Raw genomic sequence first — 21,741 nt, forward strand, 5'->3', positions numbered from 1 at the left:
TATTTATTAAAGGTCACAAAGTAGTGATTTTGAAAATCCTATTATTCCTTCTGCATTTATTGGATTTTTCTTTTCAAAATAATGATGCTTCAACAACCATTTGATTAGTCCTAAAATTCAGTTCATATAGAAAAGACAGAATAAATTAGGAGAAAGTTTCAAACATTTATTGATTTTCAGAAAGAAAATTTAGAACTTATCAAATTTCAGCATGAGTGATTTTCAGTCCAGCAACTCCCAAAGGTGACCAATAAAGTGCTTTTTTTAGTATTACTAACAGTCATGGGCTTTTTATGTTTAATGTTTTAATTCATTAAAGTGATTATTCTTTTTGATGCCCAACTATCCAATCTTTGGTCAGTGGGAGCCCCTTCGAGTTGGCTCCTAGATCCTTTTGATATGACCCCAGTATCTTTGAAAGCTAAACTGCTTTATGGCAAAGAAAAAAAAAAGTCATCTCAGGCTAATTTAGTACATTTTCTGCTCCAATCCTTGATAAGAATCAATTTCTCCAATAAGCCCTGGTTCCTTTTACTTGAAAATGGTATTTAGAAACCACAATCTGGGCTTTAGTGGTAGGCATGGGCCTTTTTAGTAACAGAACTAGTATTTTAACATTTTAGGTAAATAAAACGTATTTCAAATTCAAATTTAAAATTGTAATTTAAAAAATATTTTATTTGATTTACATTTGCTTCTCTTAAACTAAAATCTTGGATCCTACTGATATTAGCATAATTACGCATTTGTTTTATAATATGTATGTGTATGTCTATCTACATATTTATTTATATTTATATCTGTAAAACCACCAGTATTACTACTAACAGTATAGCTATCAAATACAATTTGAGGTTTCTTTGTGGTTCTTTATCCTTAGGATGTATCCCACTAGAAATGTATAGTCAGTTACTATAAAGTCACTTGAAATAATTCTTCTCTGTGTAATTATGCCTTCAGCTTGATAAATAGTCAGGTTCACTTGTTAATTTGCTTTTGCCCATATACTCTTTAAAAAACAAAAATAAAAATGAGCAAAGACAGAAAGGATAACAAAAGAATCAAATTCTTTTTAGACTGAGTAGAGGTGGTAGCATTGAGCTAGTATTATTGTCCACTTATTTTAGATAGAGAAGTGAACAATTGATACCTTGATGGGTATACTTTTGAAATTAAAATAAAGTGGAGAAAAAGCTAAAATTATTTTGTAGGATAAGAAAAATGCACTCAGTAAGACAGGATTCTTCCTAGCAATAGTGTTAGCTATTTACAGAAGAATTATAGAGATAATTATGGAAATATGGATATGGTTAAGGAAAAATAAATCTTAAAGGAAATGTATTGATCAAACATAGAAGAAATACATATATTTAAGTATAATTTAACAGCTTTATTGAGATATAATTCATATACCACATAATTCACCCATTTAAAATATATGATTGACTTTCACTATATTCATAGAATTGTTCAACCATGACCATGATCAATCTTAACATTCTCACTACTCCTGAAAGAAACTCTAGGCTGGGCATGGTGGTTCACACCAGTCATCCGAGTACTTTGGGAGGCTGAGGTGGGCAGATTACCTGGGGTCAGGAGTTCAAGACCAGCCTGGCCAACATGGTAAAAACCTGTCTCTACTAAAAATACAAACATTAGCCCAGCATGGTAGTAGGCATCTATAGTCCCAGCTACTTTGGAGGCTGAGGCAGGAGAATTGCTTGAACCAGGGAGGCAGAGGTTGCAGTAAGCTGAGATCACGCCACTGCACTCCAGCTTGGGTGACAAGAGTGAGAGTCTGTCTCAAAATAAAAAAAAAGAAACTATATTCAGTAGCTCCCAGCTCCCAACCCTTTCATTCCTTCAAGTCACAAGTAACCTATAATCTATTTCTGTCTCTATAAATTTGCCTATTCTGCATATGTCATATAAATGGAATCATACAATATGTGGTTCTTTGTGACTGGGTTCTTTCAGTTAGCATGATGTTTTCAAGGTTTATGCATGTTGTAGTATATAAGTACTTCATTTCTTTTTGTTGCTGAATAATACTTCATTGTCTGGATATACCATTTTTTTTTCTTTTTTTGAGACAGAGTCTCACTCTGTTACCCAGGCTGCAGTGCAGTGGTATGATCTCAGCTCACTGCAACCTCTGCCTCCCAGGCTCAATGATTCTCTTGCCTCAGCCTCTCAAGTAGCTGAGACTACAGGCACATGCCAGCATACCCAGCTAATTTTTTGTATTTTTAGTAGAGACGGGGTTTCACCATGTTAGTCAGGACAGGATTGTCTCAATCTCCTGACCCCATGATCCGGCCACCTCAGCCTCCCAAAGTGCTGAGTTTACAGGCGAGAGCCACCACGCCTGGCCGGATATACCGCGTTTTATTTATCCATTCATTAGTTAATGGCTACTTGGGTTTCCACTCTTTGACTCTTATGAGTGCTATTTAGCTATAATTTTAATCTAATAAATAGACAACACATTTTAATCACTTTTTCTTCTCCTCCTTTGTTATTGTTATTCTAAAGCAATATTATTCGATATTCCCACTTGGATACCTGTAAAAACAGATCTTTTTCAGATCTTCCATGTATCTCCTGCAAATGTCCTGCAGAGGGTCTCTCTTCAGCGGACTGGTATCCACTAAATTATCATTCCAGGAACCATTCCAGGGTTCCACACATTCTTCTATACATTTTAGAATTTCTTTATCATGAGGAGACGTGATCTGAGCACCAGTTTCCCAGTAAACCTAGATGATGAGTAAATATAACTATAATTACTTAAAATGCTTGTCAGATATTTTTCTTACCTATAGTAGAGATCTTCAGCTTTATTAAAAAGAATATCAAATTGATCAAGTAAAAAAATCAACATAGGACTAATTTAATAAATATCAAAAGATATTGATAGTAATGACTCTATAGGGACTCTTCAATAAAATGATCATATATGAGTTTCTTTTAGAAGTATACTCTAATAATAATATGAGTAAAATACAAGCATGGCATTATTATGATAACATTATAATATGCATATGCCTTAGTGTCTAATCATACTGTTAAACCTATAACTTGATACCAAAGATAATCCAAGGAACCATAGAATATTCCCTAAAACTTGATATTATTTAACTTAACATTAATAAAGTAGTTCTATTATGTGATATAGAAAAAAGTCATTTTTCCATTATAAAGTGGAATTTATATCATACCAAATATAGTTTAGTAACAATTAGCATGTTAATTATCAATATAAATTTCAATGAGTTTTCAGTTTGTCAAGTAGCCTGATCAATAAGACATTAGGAACAGTTACCAAAAAAGCAAGAAAATGTAATTCTAATAATTATAGGATTTCAAATTTAGAAAGTTAGAGAATATCTATGGTGACTTCTACCATGTACACGACACGAATCCCATCTATTTCATTCTGAATGAAGGAACTGCAACCTCTGCCTCCCAGGTTCATACATTTGAATGCATTTGAATCTGTACTATGTACTAACCTCTATACAAAGAATATGGTAAACCAGATGACCTAAAAGTCTGTGCTCTATAAACACCTCAAAATGCTATATAAAACAGGAAAAGATTACCTTAAATGCATAGCATAATTCACAAGATAAAAGGGACAACTCCAGGCAGTGAGAAAAAAAGAATCAGAAAGCAGAGTGATAAGCCTATGGTACTGATATTGTGGTTACCTGGGGTTTCAGAACTGTCCATTTATCTGGTTCTTGGGTTGCAATGCCCATGTGCAAGGTAGGGAGTTGGAAATGAGACCCCCAAATAAAAATGGTAACCTTGAAGCATTTCACTCTCAGTGAAAATGCAGAATAGAAAAAGTCTTGTCCACTACTATACAGAGATAATTAAGAAGCATGTTTGTTTCTTCTTGGGTTCTGGGAAATTAAAACATTGTTCAAATCCAAGCTCTGCACTTCAACTATTTTAGGATGAGAAACAATAAATTAACACAGAAACTGTCTCCAGTCAGCAAAACCCTTAAGGTTCTAGCAGAATTTTTAAAACAAAACTGTCTTGGAAGGATGCTCCTATATTTCAAGCCATAAAAAAGATTCTCTCCATAAGTCCTGAAAGCTCACATGAAAATTTATAAAACATAAGAAAAAATCCTGTCCTTTCTCTCTGTCCCCTTCTCCTTGCCTTATCTGTGGACGTGATGCCTGGAGGTACAGCAACCACCATGTGATGACCATGTTTGAGGGTAAGGCCAGAAAAATTGCAGACACCAGGCCTGACATCATGGAGCTACAGAACCGTGCCTGTGGCCATCTACCTCTAGACATTTTGTTATGTGAGAAAAATAAACTCCTATCAGCTTAAGCTGCTTTTGTTGGTTTTACTTAATCTGCACCAGAAAGCATCCCTATCTGACATAGTAACATAAAAATTCATACAACAAACTGTATCCAGGAATAAACGTCAAAAGATATGTAAAAAAATCTAGTTTAAAAAAACATTGAAGTTAGCTTATTCCTTTCTGCCCGTGGATGCTGCTGAGGAAGCATTGTTAAAGTCTCTCTTGCCCCTGCTGTCATATCTAAGTCACAGTCTCCTAAAGAGCCCATACAGCTGAGGAAGCTGTTTATTGGAGGGTTGAGATTTGAAACAACCGATGAGAGCCTGAGGAGCCATTCTGAGCAATGGGGAATGCTCACAGACTGAGTGGTAATGAAAAATCCAAACACCAAGCGCTCCAGGGGCTTTGGGATTGTCACATCTGTCACTGTGGAAGAGGTAGATGCAGCCATGAATGCAAGGCCACACCAGGTGGATGGAAGAGTTGTGAAAACAAAGAGAGCTGTCTAAGAGAAGATTTTCAAAGACCAGGTGCCCACTTAACTGTGAAAAAGATATTTGTTGGTGGCACTAAAGAAGACACTGAGGAACATCATCTAAGAGATTATTTTGATCAGTATGGAAAAAATGAAGTGATTGAAATCATGACTGACAGAGGCAGTGATAAGAAAAGGGGCTTTGCCTTTGTAACCTTTGATGACCATGACTTCATGGATAAGATTGTCACTCAGAAATACCATACTGTGAATGGCCACAACTGTGAAGTTAGGAAAGCCCTGTCAAAGCAAAAGATGGCTAATGCTTCATCTAGCCAAAGAGGTCCAAGTGATTCTAGAAACTTTGGTGGTGGTTGTGGAGGTGGTCTTGGTGGGAATGACAACTTTTGTTGTGGAGGAAACTTTAGTGGTCATGCTGGCTGTGGTGGCAGCTGTGGTGGTGGATATGGTGGCAGTGAAGATGGCTATAATGGATTTGGTGATGATGGAAGCAATTCTGGAGTGGGTGGAAGCTACAATGATTTTGGCAATTACAACAGTCTTCAAATTTTGGACCCGGCTGGGTGCAGTGGCTTACGCCTGTAATCACAGCACTTTGAGAGGCTGAGGCAAGTGGATCACCTGAGGTCAGGTGTTCGAGAGCAGCCTGGCCAATATGGCAAAACCCCATGTTTACTAAAAATACAAAAATTAGCCAGGCTTGGTGGGGTGTGCCTACAGTCCCAGCTACTCGAGAGGCTGAAGCAGGAGAATCGCTTGAACCTGGGAGGCAGAGGTTGCAGTGAGCCAAAGTTGCACCACTGCACTCCAGCCTGTAAACAGAGTGAGACCTGTCCCAGAAAAAAGAAAAAATTTGGACCCCTGGAGGAGGAAACTTTGGAGGCAGAAGCTCTGGCCTCTATGGTGTTGGAGGCCAATGTTTTTCTAAACCATGAAACCAAGGTGGCTATGGTGGTTCCAGTAGTAGCAGTAGCTACGGCAGTGGCAGATTTTAATTACTGCCAGGAAACAAAGCTTAGCAGGAGAGGAGAGCCAGAGAAGTGACAGGGAAGCTACAGATTACAACAGATTTTTGAAAGCTAAGCACAGTGGTGGCAGGGCCTACCTGCTAAAAAGAAGACATGTTTTAGACAAAAACTCACATGTATGGGCAAAAAACTCGAGGATTGTATTTGTGACAAATTGTATAACAGGTTATTTTAGTTCCTGTTCTGTGGAAAGTGTAAAGAATTCCAACACAGGGTTTTAATGTAGTTTTGTTTTTTTGTTTTTTGTACCCATGCTGTTGATTGCTAAAGGTAATAGTCTGATCATGATGCTGAATAAACGTGTCTTTTTTTTTAAATGTGCTGTGTAAAGTTGGTCTACTCTGAAGCCATCTTGGTAAATTTCCCCAAGAGTGTGAAGTTAGAATTGCTTTAGGGTGATGCCAGGTTCTATTTGGAGTTCATATACAACCTGCTTGGGTGGAGAAGCCACTGTGTTCAGAAACCTTGGTGTAGTTGAACTGATAGTTACTGTTGTGACCTGAAGTTCACCATTAAAAGGGATTACCCAAGCAAAGTCATGAAATTATTGGTTATAAAAATGATTGTCGACACATACAATGCAATATATCTAAATTGAATAGTGGTACAGATAAAATTATAGATGAGAATGAAGCTTGTGTATCATCCATTATCATACATAATCAATAAACAATTTAGTTCTCTTGGCGAAAAATGTTTAAAATACTACCAAACAATCTAAAAGAAGCCTTGAAACAATAGAAAGACACATCTATTTTTGAATAGGGAGACTCAATTATTAAAATATTGAAGCTCTCTAAATTAATATATAAATGAAATATTACACCAATAAAAATAACAAAATAACTTTGTTTTCAAATGGGAAAAATATCATAATATCAGGCATGGAAAAATACCATAAATAAAACCAAGAGGACTAGGGGGAAATGTCTGCAAAACAGATGGCCAAGAGCTACTTTTTATGTATAAAGAGTTCCACAAATCAATAGGAAACAGCAAAAGAATAATGAGCAAATAGTTTAACAGATGCAAAACTGTAAAACTCCTAGAAGATGAAAGGAAGTCTAGAGGATCTTGGATTTAGCAATAACTTTTTAGGTACACCGCCAAACGCATGACCCATGAAACAAAGAACTGATAAGCTGGATTTAAAATTAAAATAAAATTTTCTGCTCTGTAAAAGGCACTGCCAAGTGAATAAAAAGACAAGCCAGACTGGGAGAAATATTTGCAAAAGATATATCTGATAAAGGACTGTTATCCAAACTATATAAAGAATTCTTAGAACTCAACAAGAAAGCAAAACAGACACTTCACCAGAAAGAATACACAGATGGTAAAGAGGCATATGAAAAGATGCTTCACATCATATGTCATCAGAAAAATGCAAATTAGAACAACAATGAGATACTACTGCACACCTATTAGAATGGCCAAAATCCAGAGCACGGACAACAGCAAATGCTTGCAAGGATGTAGAGCAACAGGAGCTCTCATTCATTGCTGGTGGAGATTTAAAATGGTATAGCCGCTTTGGAGACAGTTTGGCAGTTTCTTACAAAACTAAACATACTCTTGCCATATGACTCAGCACTCATACTCTTTTGTATTTATACAAAGAAATGAAGACTTATGTAATACAAAATGTGCACACAAATATTTATAGCAGCTTTATTCATAATTGCCAAAATTTAGAAGAATCTATTATGTTCTTCAGTAGGCGAATGGAGAAATAAACTGTGGTACATCCAGACAATGGAATATTATTCTTTGTGCTAAAAAAAAAAAATGAGCTATCCAGCCATGAAAAGACATGGAGGAAATTACTAAGTAAAAGAAGCCAATCTAAAAAGGCTATATATTATATATTCCAACAACATGACAGTCTGGAAAAGGCAAAACTATGCAGACAGTAAAAAGATCAGTATTTGCCAGGGGTTAAAGAGGAAGAATGCATGAACAGGCAGAACACAGAGAATTCTGGAGGCAGCAAAAATACTCTGTATGATACTCTAATGGTGGATACATGTCATTGTTCATTTGCCAAAATCCAAAAAATGTGCAAAGAATGAACTGTAATATAAACTACGGGCTTTGGGTGATAATGACATGTCAATGTAGGCTCATCAAATGTACCACTCTGGTGGGGGATGTTGTTAATGCATATGTGGGGACAGGTGGGTATATGGGAAATCTCTGTACCTTCCGCTCAGTTTTGCTGTGAATCTAAAACAGCTCTACAAGATAAAGTTTGTTAAAAAAAAATCCTTTAACAGACTCTTCAGAAAGGGAAACACAAATAATCTTATAAATACATGAAAAGATGCTCAACCTCACTCATAAGACAGGTATAGATTAAAAATAACATTTCCACTCATCTCATTGGCAAAGATTAAAAACTTTGATAATATAATAATGGAGGATATAGGATAAAGGCCCTTACATATTGTTGGTGAGGGTATCAAACGGTACAACCACCTTGAATACGGAATGCCAAACTTTATTTGCATATTCCCTTTGATCCAAAAGTTTCATCTCTAGGCCAGGTGCAGTGGCTCACACCTGTAATCCCAGCATTCTGGGAGGCTGAGGCAGGTAGATCACTTGAGGTCAGGGGTTCAAGACCAGCCTGGCCAACATGGCAAAACCTGTCTCTACTAAAAATACAAAGATTAGCCAGATATGGTGGCACACGCCTGTATTCCCAGCTACCCAGAAGGAGGCTGAGGCAGGAGAATCGCTTGAACCTGGGAGGTGAAGGTTGCATTGTGCCACTGCACTCCAGCTTGGGTGACAGAGCAAGGCTTCATTTCAAAATACAAAAACAAAAGAACCCAAAAGTTTCACCTCTAAAAATCTATCCTATAGATCAGCAGTGCCCAAAAGAAATAGGTATGCCACAAATGCAAGCCACATATAAAATTTCACATTTTCTAGTAGTCACATTAAAAAAGATAAAGATGAAATTAATTTTATGAATAAAGCAGATATATATTCATGCAGGTATATATTCATACTGAGGGAATGTGTTCTTTTTTCAGGTTTACAAGGGGGCGTAATTTTAAGGGCAAGAACTTCCCAGCACCATGCCCCCCTCCCATCTCTCTCCATCCAGGAGATTTAATGGTTTCTGTTTTAATTTTCGAGGGTGCAGGAAGACTCAAAAAGTCAATCACTCCAGCAGAAGTTCTAAGGAACTCCTTTCATTGACCAGAGGTCTTAAAGAAACGCTTGTTACCAGTGCAGTCTAAAGGGACATTGTATAAAAAATTGTCCCCAAAGGAATGGACCACCATCTTGTCCATGCCTACTGTACCAAGGGAATCACTGAAAAGCACACTGTCCCAGGGGACAAAGGTTCCCAGGGCCTAAGGTATCTAACCAAATAACCCAATGGCAGAACCAAGGGGGCCTAAAGCAAGTGCCAGCACAGCCATCACCCTCACAAAGCCCCAGATAAAGCTAACCATAAAGGTTCAAAAAGTTAATCTTCTCCTGAACACTGGCATGGCCTTCTCAGTATTTCTCTCCTGCCCTGGAGACTTGGTGCTTGTTAATTGTCTCCCCTCAAACTCTCCCTCTCTAGGCCCATCCTGGGAAGACCCATTTTCAGTTATTCTGTCTACTCCAAAGGCAGTTAAGGTGGTGGGAATTAACTTATAAATTCATTACACTCGGCTAAAGCTTTAAACACCTCCTAAAAAAAGTCATAAACCCTCCACTCCACAGCCTAAAGTTCCAGAAAACAACCCTTCGTACACCAGCAAGACATTAAAAAATCTAGATCTGCTTTTCCAACAAAATATTCAGGAAAGTAACCACTCAAAAGTCTAATTTATATCCTGGCATTAACAGAACTATAACCCTCAACTTTGCTATCTCTCAAACTCCAATTATCCTTTTCATAGTGATACACAATATGTAGAGTTTAACCTTGTGCTTAAGAAAAAAAGTGTGTATATTAAGTATATTAAGAAAAAAAGTGTGTGTGTGTATGTGTGTGTGTATTTGTGTTACGTACAGTTTAACCTTGTGCTTGTATATTAAGAAAAAAAGTTGTATGTGTTTGTGTATACACACTTTTTTGTATGTATACACAAATACACACACCTTTCTTAATATACAAGCACAAGGTTAAACTGTACATACTGACTATATATACATGTGTATGTGTATATATGTACATCTATGTGTGTATATATCTACAAGTATATACATATGTACATACATACACATAGAATGAGAAGAGGGGAAGGGAGAAGGAGAAAGAGAAACATGGTTTGTAAGACATATTGTTGTGTGAAATAAGCAACAGATAAATAAGTACAGAATACTATTATATAGTACTCTAACATTTATGGGGAAAAAGATGGGGAAGTGACAAACACATATATGTTTATATATGCATGGACTATCCCTGAAAGGAAATGAAAATTGGAAACAGTATTTGCTTCTGAGAAAAGGTACTAGGGGACAGAGATGGGACAGATAACTTTTTACTGTTTAACTTTTTAACCTTGTGCTTATTTATTAAGGAAAAAAAATAATTGAGGGACCACTATGTGCCAAATATGTTCAACAGTAAATATGTTCTCTACCCAGAAACTTATATTTATGGGATGAGGAGGGTCAAACAAATAAGATTATTCATTATAAAGAAACTAGACCCACAGCTTGAGCAACAAAACCAGACACTGTCTCTACTAAAAATAAAAAAATTAGCTGGGTATGGTGGCTTATGGCTGTGGTTGGAAGGCTGAAGCAGGAGGATTGCTTGATCCTGGAAGGTTGAGGTTGCAATTAGCTATGATTGTGCCACTGTACTCCAGACTTGGTGACAGAGCAAGACCTTGTCTCAATTAAAAAAATAAAAAAGAAAGAAAGAAAGAGAGAAGAAAGAAAGGAAACCAGACCCAGAACTTTAGGAGGCTGAGGTGGGAGGATTGCTTGAGGCAAGAGTTTGAGACCAGTGTGGGGACACAGTAAGACCCTGTCTCTACCAAAATAAAAAAGAAAAAAAGCAGGCAAGTGGTACATGCCTATAGCCCCAGCTATTTCAGAGGCTGAGGCTGGAGAATCCCTTGAGTTCAGGAGTTTGTGGCTACAGTGATCATATCACTGTACTCCAGCCTGGGCAACAGAGTGAGATCCCATCTCTCAAAAAAAAAAAAAAAGAAAGAAAAAGGAAGAATCAGTGATAAGTTCTGTGAAGGAAATAAGAGGACAAGAAACAGTCACTGACGGAAGCCACTTTATATAAGGTAGCCAGGGAAGGTCCTTCAAGGAAGCACTATCTGAGTAGAAACCCAAAGATGGCTCACGCCTGTAATCCCAGCACTTTGGGAGGCTGAGGCAGGAGGATCACAAGGTCAGGAGTTTGAGACCAGCCTGGCCAACATGGTGAAACCCCGTCTCTACTAAAAATACAAAAATTAGTCAGACGTGGTGGCAGGCGCCTGTAATCCCAGCTACTCGGGAGGCGGAGGCAGGAGAATCGCTTGAAACCGGAAGGTGGAGGTTATGGTCAGCAGAGATTGTGCCACTGCACTCCAGCCTGGGCGAAAGAGTCAGCCTCCTTTCTTCTTCTTAAAAAAGAAAAGAAAAAAGAAAAGAAGCAAGTTGGAAAGATCTGGAGAAGAGCAATCCAAGCAGAAGACAAAACAATTATAACAGCTCAGAGGTGGGAAAGGGCTTGCTATATTGGAGGAGCTGGAGAACAGAAGGGAGCAATGGTATGACCAGAAGATTGAAATGCTGATTTCTGCCAGTAAAACAGAGCTTGGTATGTCTGGAGTCCTTCAACACAAGAAGAAAAATAAATACAAGGACGCAGACTCATCACCCACCCAGAAGCCCCAAACGGTGGCTCAATACTGTGCTACATTCTTCTATTTCCCCTCTAGAGCCACTTTTCACCCTTCTCAACTCTGCTTTCTGCCACAGATGCTGATATATCAAGTGGAATCTGGTGGCCAACAGGGAGCTCCAGCAGAAAGTCAGAGGGAGAGGAGGAGAGTGCAGACAAAGTACCATTTCTCTGGCTCTGTTGTTGAAAACTCCCATTCATTTTTCAAGTTCTCACTACAATGTGACCTTATGAAATAGTAAAGTATGGATTTAGGAAGGGATAGAGAAAGCAAGGACAATTAGAAATAAAAGAACTAAAGAAGAGAGGAATTGTAATTGTACATATTGAGAAATAATAAATGCTATTAGAGATACACATTCTTTGAGGACCAGCCTCAGTGTTTTTAATTTTCTGTTTCCAATGTCTACCTCTGCTTTCCAGTATAGAAAACATACTCAGCACATATTATTTGAATTAAAAAGATGAACTATAAGATAAGCAAAGGTCAGGAATCCAAGGTTTACCTTGTATCCATTGTCTTCCTTCCGGTTGTGAGAAGCAGTAATCATCACACCTGCAACTGCTTTGAGCTTCTGAACTGCATATGGCTGAAAAATTAATAACAACATAATTACTTTTTGCTTCCTAGCTATTTACACATTTGACACCAGAATAACTTTGATTAAATAACAAGAAAAGCATTATAGTATAATATTGCTTTTGTTTATATCCTCTTTCTTTTTACTTAATCTTTCCTCATATCTTTATTATATTTCCTTCCTTTTCTTTTTTGAATTCCTTCTGTTTTAACACAAACATATTAAGTGAAAGTTAACTTATTATTTTAAAATATTTTTTCCTTATATATTAATTAAGGCTATACATTTCCTTCTAAGGAGGGCTTTAGTTATATCCCATAATTTTGCTATGTATTGTTTTCATTATTGCACAGTTTTAAAAACTTACAGGTAGTCCTTGCTTTGCACAGTTCCTATAGGAACTAATTAGTGATACTATGCTTTTGTTAAATAGCACCAGCCTCCGAACAACACGTTGAAATTTCAGTTACCATGGTAATATTAACCATATCTGCATCAAGTATACACTTGGCTTCTAGCTCTTCAGTCCACACATCCTACATTTATAACAGAGACACATCATGATAAGTGACCAATCATGTCACTCTTTAAAAGTGTGTCAGTGGTCAGTCACTGAGCATCTCTTATTTAGCGCTCACACAAACTGCAAAACATGTGGCTCTATTGCCTCCTTTTCTCCCAGCAATAAACACACATGACAGTTTACAAAAATGGATAATGGAAAGTGGGAACTGGCCAACAAAGGTCAAAGTGCAGCAAAGAAGCAAAAATTGGTAATAATAGAGAAAAATTTGAATTGAACATAAATGGAGTTATAGAAAAAATAAGTGGGAATGCTGACACTGCTGCCATTCAAGAGACTTTAGACATGCTACTGGGGGAGTGTAGTGAAGGCGGACACATGGATTAAATGAGGAAAGGGATTGTGATGAGAAGGATAAGATGTCCTGGAGGAAATGACACCAACAAAAAAAAAAACCCTTCACATTAAAGGAACTCCCAGAGATATTTCACGACATTGAAATTAACAAAGGATAAGATGCTGGAAATGAATCCAAACTCAGAAAGGTGTATTAACAATTTGCCAAGGCACAGAAAAGAAGCTTGCTTGTAATACATATAAATTATAATCATAAGAAACAAGCTCTGTTTATCTCCTGATAAGGTTTATTTATTTATTCATTTGAGACAGAGTCTTGCTCTGTCATCCAGGCTGAAGTGCAGTGGCAAGATTTTGGCTCACTGCAACCTCTGCCTCTCAGGTTGAAGCAATTCTCGTGCCTCAGCCTCCTGAGTAGCCAGGATTACAGATGTGTACCACCATGCTTGGCTAATTTTTGTATTTTTAGTAGAGATAGGGTTTCGCTGTGTTAGTCGGCCTGGTCTTGAACTCCTGACCTCAGGCAATCTGTCTGCCTCGGCCTCCTAAAATGCTGGGATTATAGGCCTGAGCTGTTGCTCCCAGCCTCCTAAGTTATTTTTATGAAGAAATAAAGCACTTTAGTTATCAATGTTTCTTAATGTTTTAAATTAAAAGGTACTAAATAAACATTAGTTTTACCATTTTTTTTCTTTTCCCTATACATTTTTAACCAAGAGTAAGAATGTTTTTAATGTTTTGGTAAAAAAATGTTAAAGGTCATGAAACAGTGATGATTTTTCTCATTGATGATTAAGATCACGTGGCATGGTTTTGGCTTGTACAGCTGTCTTTATAGCCCCACACTACTGTGCAAAGCAAGGACTGCCTATAATTTCTAATCTGCATTATGTTATCTTCCTTAATCCACAAATAGTTTATTAATTTATTTTTAATATTTCAAACATGGGAGGATTTATGGGCTTTTTATTTCTGATTTCATTGCATTGGGGTCCAGGTATATGGTTTGATAAGCAGTTCTTAGGCATTTATTGAGACTGTGATTCTGCTTATAGTGTAAATCCTATTGTCACTCAAAAGAGCATGTTTACACAGATACACACACACGCACACCCAGATCAAGCCTGTTGACAATGTGTTCGAATCTAACCTTCATCATTTTTGTCTGCCCAATGAATTAATTTCTGAAAGAAGAGTATTAAAATATTCCACTAAAACTGTAGACTTGTTAACTTTTATAGCTTAAGTTCTTAGCTAAGTTTAACAAATGTTTGTTGAATGAAAATAAACTCAAAGCAAAATTTATTTTCCTTCCATTGGTCCCTCATATTACTCAATACAGAACTACAAGCATGAAAATGATTTGAATCCTAGTTGATTTAAGAAATCTTTCAAGAGCAGCAAGCTGTATGATCACTAACACAACACACTTACTACAAAAGGTGTAGGAACATATCTTGAAAAAAGGTACACAGGAACATCTTTGGCCAGCAAGACTGCAGCAGTGAGTTTAGCAAGCCTAAAAAAAGAGACATTTCATTTAGTCCTTTACCTACCATGCTTTTTAAAAACCAACCTTCCACGTAAATGTTTCATATTATAATTAGTCTGAATAAAGAGTAGCCTAATATATCCTGTTCTTATAATCACTGATTATTTAAACTTCATGCCCTAATTGGAAAATTTTAAATAAATAAGATTTTTTTTTAAAAAAGAGTTTAAAAATTAACATAACTGATATTTCAGTTTCCTCTTTTTCCCTCATTCATCTTTTTATGGCTCTTTTACTAAGAAATAAAATCTACAAAAGGCAAAAAGAATGTAAAAAGTGAAAGAAGAGACTTTGATAAGCCCAATATGCATTATTACTCCCTGAAGAAAGATATCATTACATCATGATTATCTATTTATGAAAATACCATAAAACTAATCAAATAGGCATATAATGAGAGAATATAAGCTACATTATTCTCCTACCCAGTGCATTTGCCAAAATATTAAAGTTATAATCTAGGATGTCATTCTAAATATGAACTCTAAATATTTTAAATTTTTACTCCTTTCTGGAAAATCTAAAGCTTTTCTTTGAAACACTTTTCTTCTATTTCAGCTCTAACTGAGCATGGGATCACATGTCTATCTGACAGTCTATTGTTTCATAAATCCTACTGTTGGACAAAAAATTTTTTAAATATGTTTTATTCTATTTCAACTTAATCTTTGAAACAATTAACTATGTACCTCTGGCTGCTGCAGCTGCTAGTTACTTGACCCCGAGTGTCATATCCAACCACAAAGCCTCTCTGCTTGAAGTCTGAGAAACATCTCTCAAGGTATTTGTACATCCCCTGAAGCAAATAAACACAAAAGATTAGTCCTAATGGATGCTTGCATTTCATATGACTCAGAATCTCTTATTTTTATGTTCAGTGTGTAGCGTATTGGCTCCTAGGGAAGTAGCTTCTATCTTTAGGCCCGTGTTTACCAGTGTGGGAGCAATACAACATTTCCTGGATTTTCAGACAATCTTAATACCATGGAAATACAGATTTAGTAACCACTAAATCCAATTCAATAAGTAAAACATTAGGAAAAACAGAAGAAACATAAGCAACAATAAGCTAAAAAAAAATGATTAGAAGAGCCAACATAAACTGTTTTTTGTCTCAAGGCTCTAGAGAACAGAATTTTGTCTTAAGTTCTTGCTAAATCATACGATTGAAGTTAACCAAAAGATTTGACCTGTTTATGATGCAAACATTTTTAATCAGCAACACAGTTCTTCACTAGAACATTTCTTGTAATGGTTGATCCCTCTGTAATTCTTTGGTTTTAAAATCTCACAGAAAAAAATATTATAGGCTAGGAAAATTTGCAGTCATGGATGACAAAAAAATGAAATGAAGTATTTCATATTGAAAACATCACAATGACAAACTAAAACCATTTAACTATCTTATGAATGATTTGCTAATTTTAATATTTTAATATTTAAAATAATATTTTTAAACATTTTATATTACAGTCCTTTAAAATTAGTTCCACAGAAAGATGGGACATTTAATCATAACAACCCTGAAAAGAAAGAAAATGCAGACATCATTTCTAATTTGGTCTCTTTCAATATCTCTTTTAAAAAGAGGAGACTCTAAGATTAAAGCTGCATGTAATGTCTTGCCTAAGGGCATTCATTCAACTAAAACTAAGCTATACTAACTTGTTGAAGACCTATTATATGGCAGACACTGCTAAATAAGTATGTGGTAGCACCAGACAAAGCCCCAGTGACTTTTGGTGCCTGAATCTCTCAAGTACAATTAATTTTCCCAATCTATAAGCTATGAGTGCGTGCATGCTTAGCATAGCAGCTAGATTCAACAATTTATTTCTAATGATGATACTATCCTAAAACCTCACAGACCCTCATATTATTCTCTGCTATCAGAATCCGTCTTATTTCCCTATATATGTTGGTTGGTAGAAAAGTAATTGTAGTTTTTACCATTAAAAAAAAAAAAAAAAAGACCAAAACTGCAATTACTTTTGCACCAACCTATGACATCTGAAAAGGGCTAGTGCTTAAGAATCATATTCCATGGGGCTTTTCCACTTCACACAATGGAATCCCAAATCCAGTAAAAATTTGCACTTCTGTAGAAATTGATTTTCAAACACCTCCCCCACCTCTCTTTGTAAAGTGAAGAAATCTTCACTTTGAATGAAATCATATGAAGAGTCTACATGTATAAGAAAAGAATGAACTAAAGCATCTCTGGTTGGGGAATGGGGGCGGGGCGGGTAAGGAAGGTGGCAGGTATCTTACCTATTCAGCCATCCCGTCATTCCTTCTCTCTCACCCCTGCATTAGCCCTTGACTTTAGAGAATTCTCTCAGAATAAGGCAAAAGATGATTTACTACTTGGGAGTATCAATTAGAATTATGTCTACTGAACAATTCTCTAGCCCAGAGCTATTTTTAGTATATGCTAAATACATTATTGGCCTCAAAAGTGTAGTTATTTGAAACAGGATGATTCACTGCAAAGAGAAGCAATTTGTTTCTAGAGTAAGCAGCATAACTATGGAGAGAAATAAAATGAATTGTATCGTATTACATAATTAACTCTCATATGGATATAGAAAATCATAATAAACAAAAATATTTTCAACTAAATTTTCCAAATACTCTGGTTAACCTTTATGAATGGCCATATACCAAAATGAGTAATTATTTTCTTCTATCTAAGTTTGTTTCTTTGTATTAACTGGATATGCCAATATACATTTCTTGTTTTCAAATGCAAAGTAACATTGTCAAGATGTTAACAATGGTAACCAAAATAACTCTTAATCAGAAAGTCAGTCAGTGACGTGAAGATATATAAATGACTTCTAAAATCTTAAGCAAGACTAAAGGTCAGAATTGAGTCTACAGTTTTTACTTACATAAGAGTAACTTCTAGGAAATAAAGCTTTGTGTGTGTGTGTTTAGAAAGGCATTACCTAATTTATAAAGCAAAACAAATAAACAAACAAACAAAAAAACCAGACTGAGAAAAAGTACACTCTTAATTTTTTCTTTTTGAGACAGAGTCTGGCTCTGTCACCAGGCTGGATGGCGTGATCTTGGCTCATTGCAACCTCCGCCTCCCGAGTTCAAGCGATTCACCTGCCTCAGCCTCCCACGTAGCTGGGACTACAGGCATGCGCCACCATGCCCAGCTAATTTTTGTATTTTTAGTAGAGACAGGGTTTCACCATGTTGGCCAGGATGGTCTCGATCTCTTGACCTCGTGATCCACCCGCCTTGGCCTCCCAAAGTGCTGGGATGGCATGAGACACCATGCCCAGCTAGAAATACACTCTTAATACTTTATAATACTTACCTGTGTTGACTGTATTACTGTAAGGTCATTAATATAGCAGAACCCTGCCCCCATGGCAGAGCGAAGTCCTGCAGTCCCAAAAGTCATTCGGCAACAAAGACGATCTCGCAGCTCCTTGTTCATCCCATTCCGTAACAGGTTTTCAATCTGCTCTTTTGTTTTGGGATTCTATAAAAAAGAAGTATTAAAACTTAACCAGGATCACAAGCAGAGACCTAATATGAAGTTCTGAGGAGCCAATATGCACATATCACAAGGTTCAACATTCAGTAGAAATTCCACAGTGCTACTTCTTTGTATGTATAATAAAATAATACCTGCCATTCACTGAGTCCCCAAAGGAGAAAGGGCCTGTTGAGGGTGATTTACATACCTCTAAATTTTGTAGCATTTGTATAGCATATTAGAGAACATTCTTTTTAAAAATTTGATAAATATCAGAGCTATAGATCCAAAATAAACCTCTTAGTAAAAAATGACATCAATTATGTTAAGTTTCAATCATAGTTCACTGTAACCTCAAACTCCTGGGCTCAAGTGATCTAGCCTCAGCCTCTTGAGAAGTTGGGACTACAGCTATGTGCCATCATGCATGGCTAATACATTAAGTTTTAAGAGAAATAGAGATACTACTGGATAAATACCATTAAAACATGCCTACCAGTTACCTACCTAGACCTCTGCAATTCAAAATGAACAGATATTCCTTTCTACTCCTTAAAAATCACAGAAAACTATTCAATTTATCTATGGCACAAGTTGACCATAAAAACGCTTTATGTGTTAAGTGTGAACTTAATTAAGAATGAGAAAAATTCATTCCAAACATGGTTTGTGAGGCAGGGCATGCCAACATCTATATTAGGGATTCTGTATTTCATTATCATGTACTTTAACTTATTTTCATAAATCTCAAGAATAGCTGTCACTGAAAATGGTGCTTCACAAAAGAGTGTCACGTTTCAAATAGAAATGCAATTATAATAACAGTAAGACTTACATAGAATTTTCCAGTATTTTCTTTTTGGAAAAGTCAAATATTAAGAAAATGAGATGAGACACAACTTCTATCTTCAACATTAATATGAATTGAGTTCATACTGTTTACTTCTTCAACATCTACACAATGATGATGAATATTCAGAGTAATAAACCAGTGCACATGAAAGGTGCTAAATATTACAGTATATTTGTCCTTAGAAAGACATAAAAACATATTAATATACAATTTAAACAAAATGGTTTTCTGGTTACAATAGAAATTAAAGTTACCAGAGTACATGGCCAAACTAATGAGAAGGTGAATGAGATTAACTGAAATTTTAATCTGCTTAAAACTAATGGATGTTAAAGCATATAGATATATAATCCTGACTCAAGGAGTTTCTGTTTCATAAACAGCATACACTAACAAATACACGACCTACATAAAAATATGAATAGCTATTAAGAGAAAAATATGAATAACAATATCTGGGGTACTATCATGGCTAATACACCACCAGATTTTACAGAGAAGTCAAAGAGACTTGAAGAGGGCTAACATTTAAAGATGGGCATAAGAATGGCAAAAACTGAATGAACTCTTCATGTGTCAAGAGTATATGGTACTGTAATACCCTGCTTGTAGGAATGTAAATTGGGATAGTCTTTCCACAGTGGTTTTACAGCAAGTATCAAATTTTAAATTGCACATGCCTTTGGCTCATAGATTTCTGTCCACAGCAATAATTTCACATGAACAATAATATTTATTCATACAAGAACATTCATTGCAGCATCGTATGGGTAGTGTTATTATTAATATTACTATTGTATAGATGAAGTAATGAAGATTTAGAAAGGAAGCCTAGTATACTGAGCTGGTACTGGAAATTTAGATAGGATGGGAACCCAGGCTGGTCTGGCTCTAAAACCTATACCATCTCACCATAAACAAACAAAATAATTGGGTTGGGTGTGTTAATAATGCTTCTAATAACAATTTAACTCCAGTTACAAAGCAAAATGATATTCCTTTTTATTACAAGATATATATACATATATATGCATATGTGTTTATACACACATGTACACACACACACATATAAATGATCCACCAGACATAAATGCTATTGGTTACTAAGTATACTTCTTAATGTTTAATTGCACAGCTACTAGAGTAGGGCCTAAAAATTCTGTTCCCAATTACAGACTTCACAACCAGTACTAACCTAATTCCTGGTTGTTGAAAAGCTTGAAAGTTAGAGAAAAATAAAAACGAATAAAGAATAAGGACATACTAGACATGATAAATACATTTGTATGGCAAAAAGAGCTAAATAATCAAATGGGCATTTGAAATCTACTTTAAACTCAGATTTCTCCACTATTTAACAGTGAGACATTAAATTAGATGTTGATGTTATAAACTTCTAAAAATATAGCCTAAAAAACTATCTATGCAGCCATAATTATCACATATTCTCCATTCAGATAAAATTACATTTGTATTTGTTTGGCTAGTCATTATATCACTATGATTTTTTATAAACTATAATATATGAAGATTCTAAAGAATTATAAACCAATTATTTTTAAATGAAATTTCCATGTAAAACTCAGGTATAGTAAATGAAAAGGAGAGCAGAAGAGTATACACAGTGTTTTCATTTATATACAAAGAGGTATGCATTTTTTTTTGAGGTATGCTTATATTTATATATCATCCAGAAGTATTCCATGCAAATATAAGAAACTAAAAATAGTGATTACCTCTGAAGGGGATATTAGACATGGGGTTTCAAGAAGAAAAGGGACTTATATTTAATGGACAGCCATGATACTGTTTGGATATTTTATGTATATATTATATATATATATTTTTTGAGATGCAGTCTCGCTCTGTCACTCAGGCTGGAATGTAGTGACACGATCTCAGCTGACTGCCACCTCTGCCTCCCAGGTTCAAGCGATTTTCCTGCCTCAGCCTCCCAAGTAGCTGGGGCTACAGGTGCACACTGCCATATCTGGCTAATTTTTTGTATTTTAGTAGAGACAGGATTTCACCGTTTTGCCTAGGCTGGTCACGAACGAACTCCTGAGCTCAAGCAATCCACTGGCCTCGGCCTCCCAAAGTGGTGGGATTACAGGCATGAGCCACTGTGCTCGGCCATATATTACTTTTTTTATGGTAAAAACTAGTTAGGTATTTGTGATGGCTGAGAAAAACCACTACTTGTGTGTCTATGTGAACAATTTTTTACCTCACAAATGCTCTCCTTTTCCCACTCACAGAAAGCTACTGATAAGATCTGAATCTATAAAACATATATTGGAGTTATCTAAAATGCAAATTATTGTTTGCTTTCTAAATGTGTGCGCTTGTTTACAATTCATTGATTACTTGGAGGTAGAAGCCTGGTCAGAAAAAAAAAAGGACGAAGACAGTAGGAAAGCTATTTGACTGACCTGCTTTTGAGAAATACTCACACGAGGCTGGGCACGGTGGCTCACATCTGTAATTCCAGTACTCTGGGAGGCCGAGGCAGGCAGATGACCTGAGGTGTGGAGCTTGAGACCAGTTTGGCCAACATGGCGAAACTTCGTCTCTACTAAAAATACAAAAATTAGCCAGGCGTGGTTGTGTGTGCCTGCAGTCCCAGCTACTCAGGAGGCTGAGGCAGGAG

At 36.2% G+C, this 21,741-nt stretch overlaps 1 protein-coding gene across 1 annotated transcript in view; it reads right to left on the minus strand.

Annotated features, from left to right (window-relative positions):
- The window catches only part of PGM2L1 (phosphoglucomutase 2 like 1), a 61,555-nt gene that overhangs the window by 17,692 nt on the left and 22,122 nt on the right, over positions 1-21,741 (minus strand). The window contains exons 2-6 of the mRNA XM_017532980.2: positions 18,074-18,241; positions 15,429-15,535; positions 14,622-14,706; positions 12,233-12,316; positions 2,569-2,762 (exon numbers count right to left, since the gene is read on the minus strand). Coding sequence (XP_017388469.1) covers positions 2,569-2,762; positions 12,233-12,316; positions 14,622-14,706; positions 15,429-15,535; positions 18,074-18,241 — 638 coding nt within the window. The remainder of the gene's footprint in view (positions 1-2,568; positions 2,763-12,232; positions 12,317-14,621; positions 14,707-15,428; positions 15,536-18,073; positions 18,242-21,741) is intronic.

This window comes from Cebus imitator, unplaced genomic scaffold (genome assembly GCF_001604975.1).
Source record: "Cebus imitator isolate Cc_AM_T3 unplaced genomic scaffold, Cebus_imitator-1.0 Scaffold79, whole genome shotgun sequence".
Taxonomy (NCBI): domain Eukaryota; kingdom Metazoa; phylum Chordata; class Mammalia; order Primates; family Cebidae; genus Cebus; species Cebus imitator.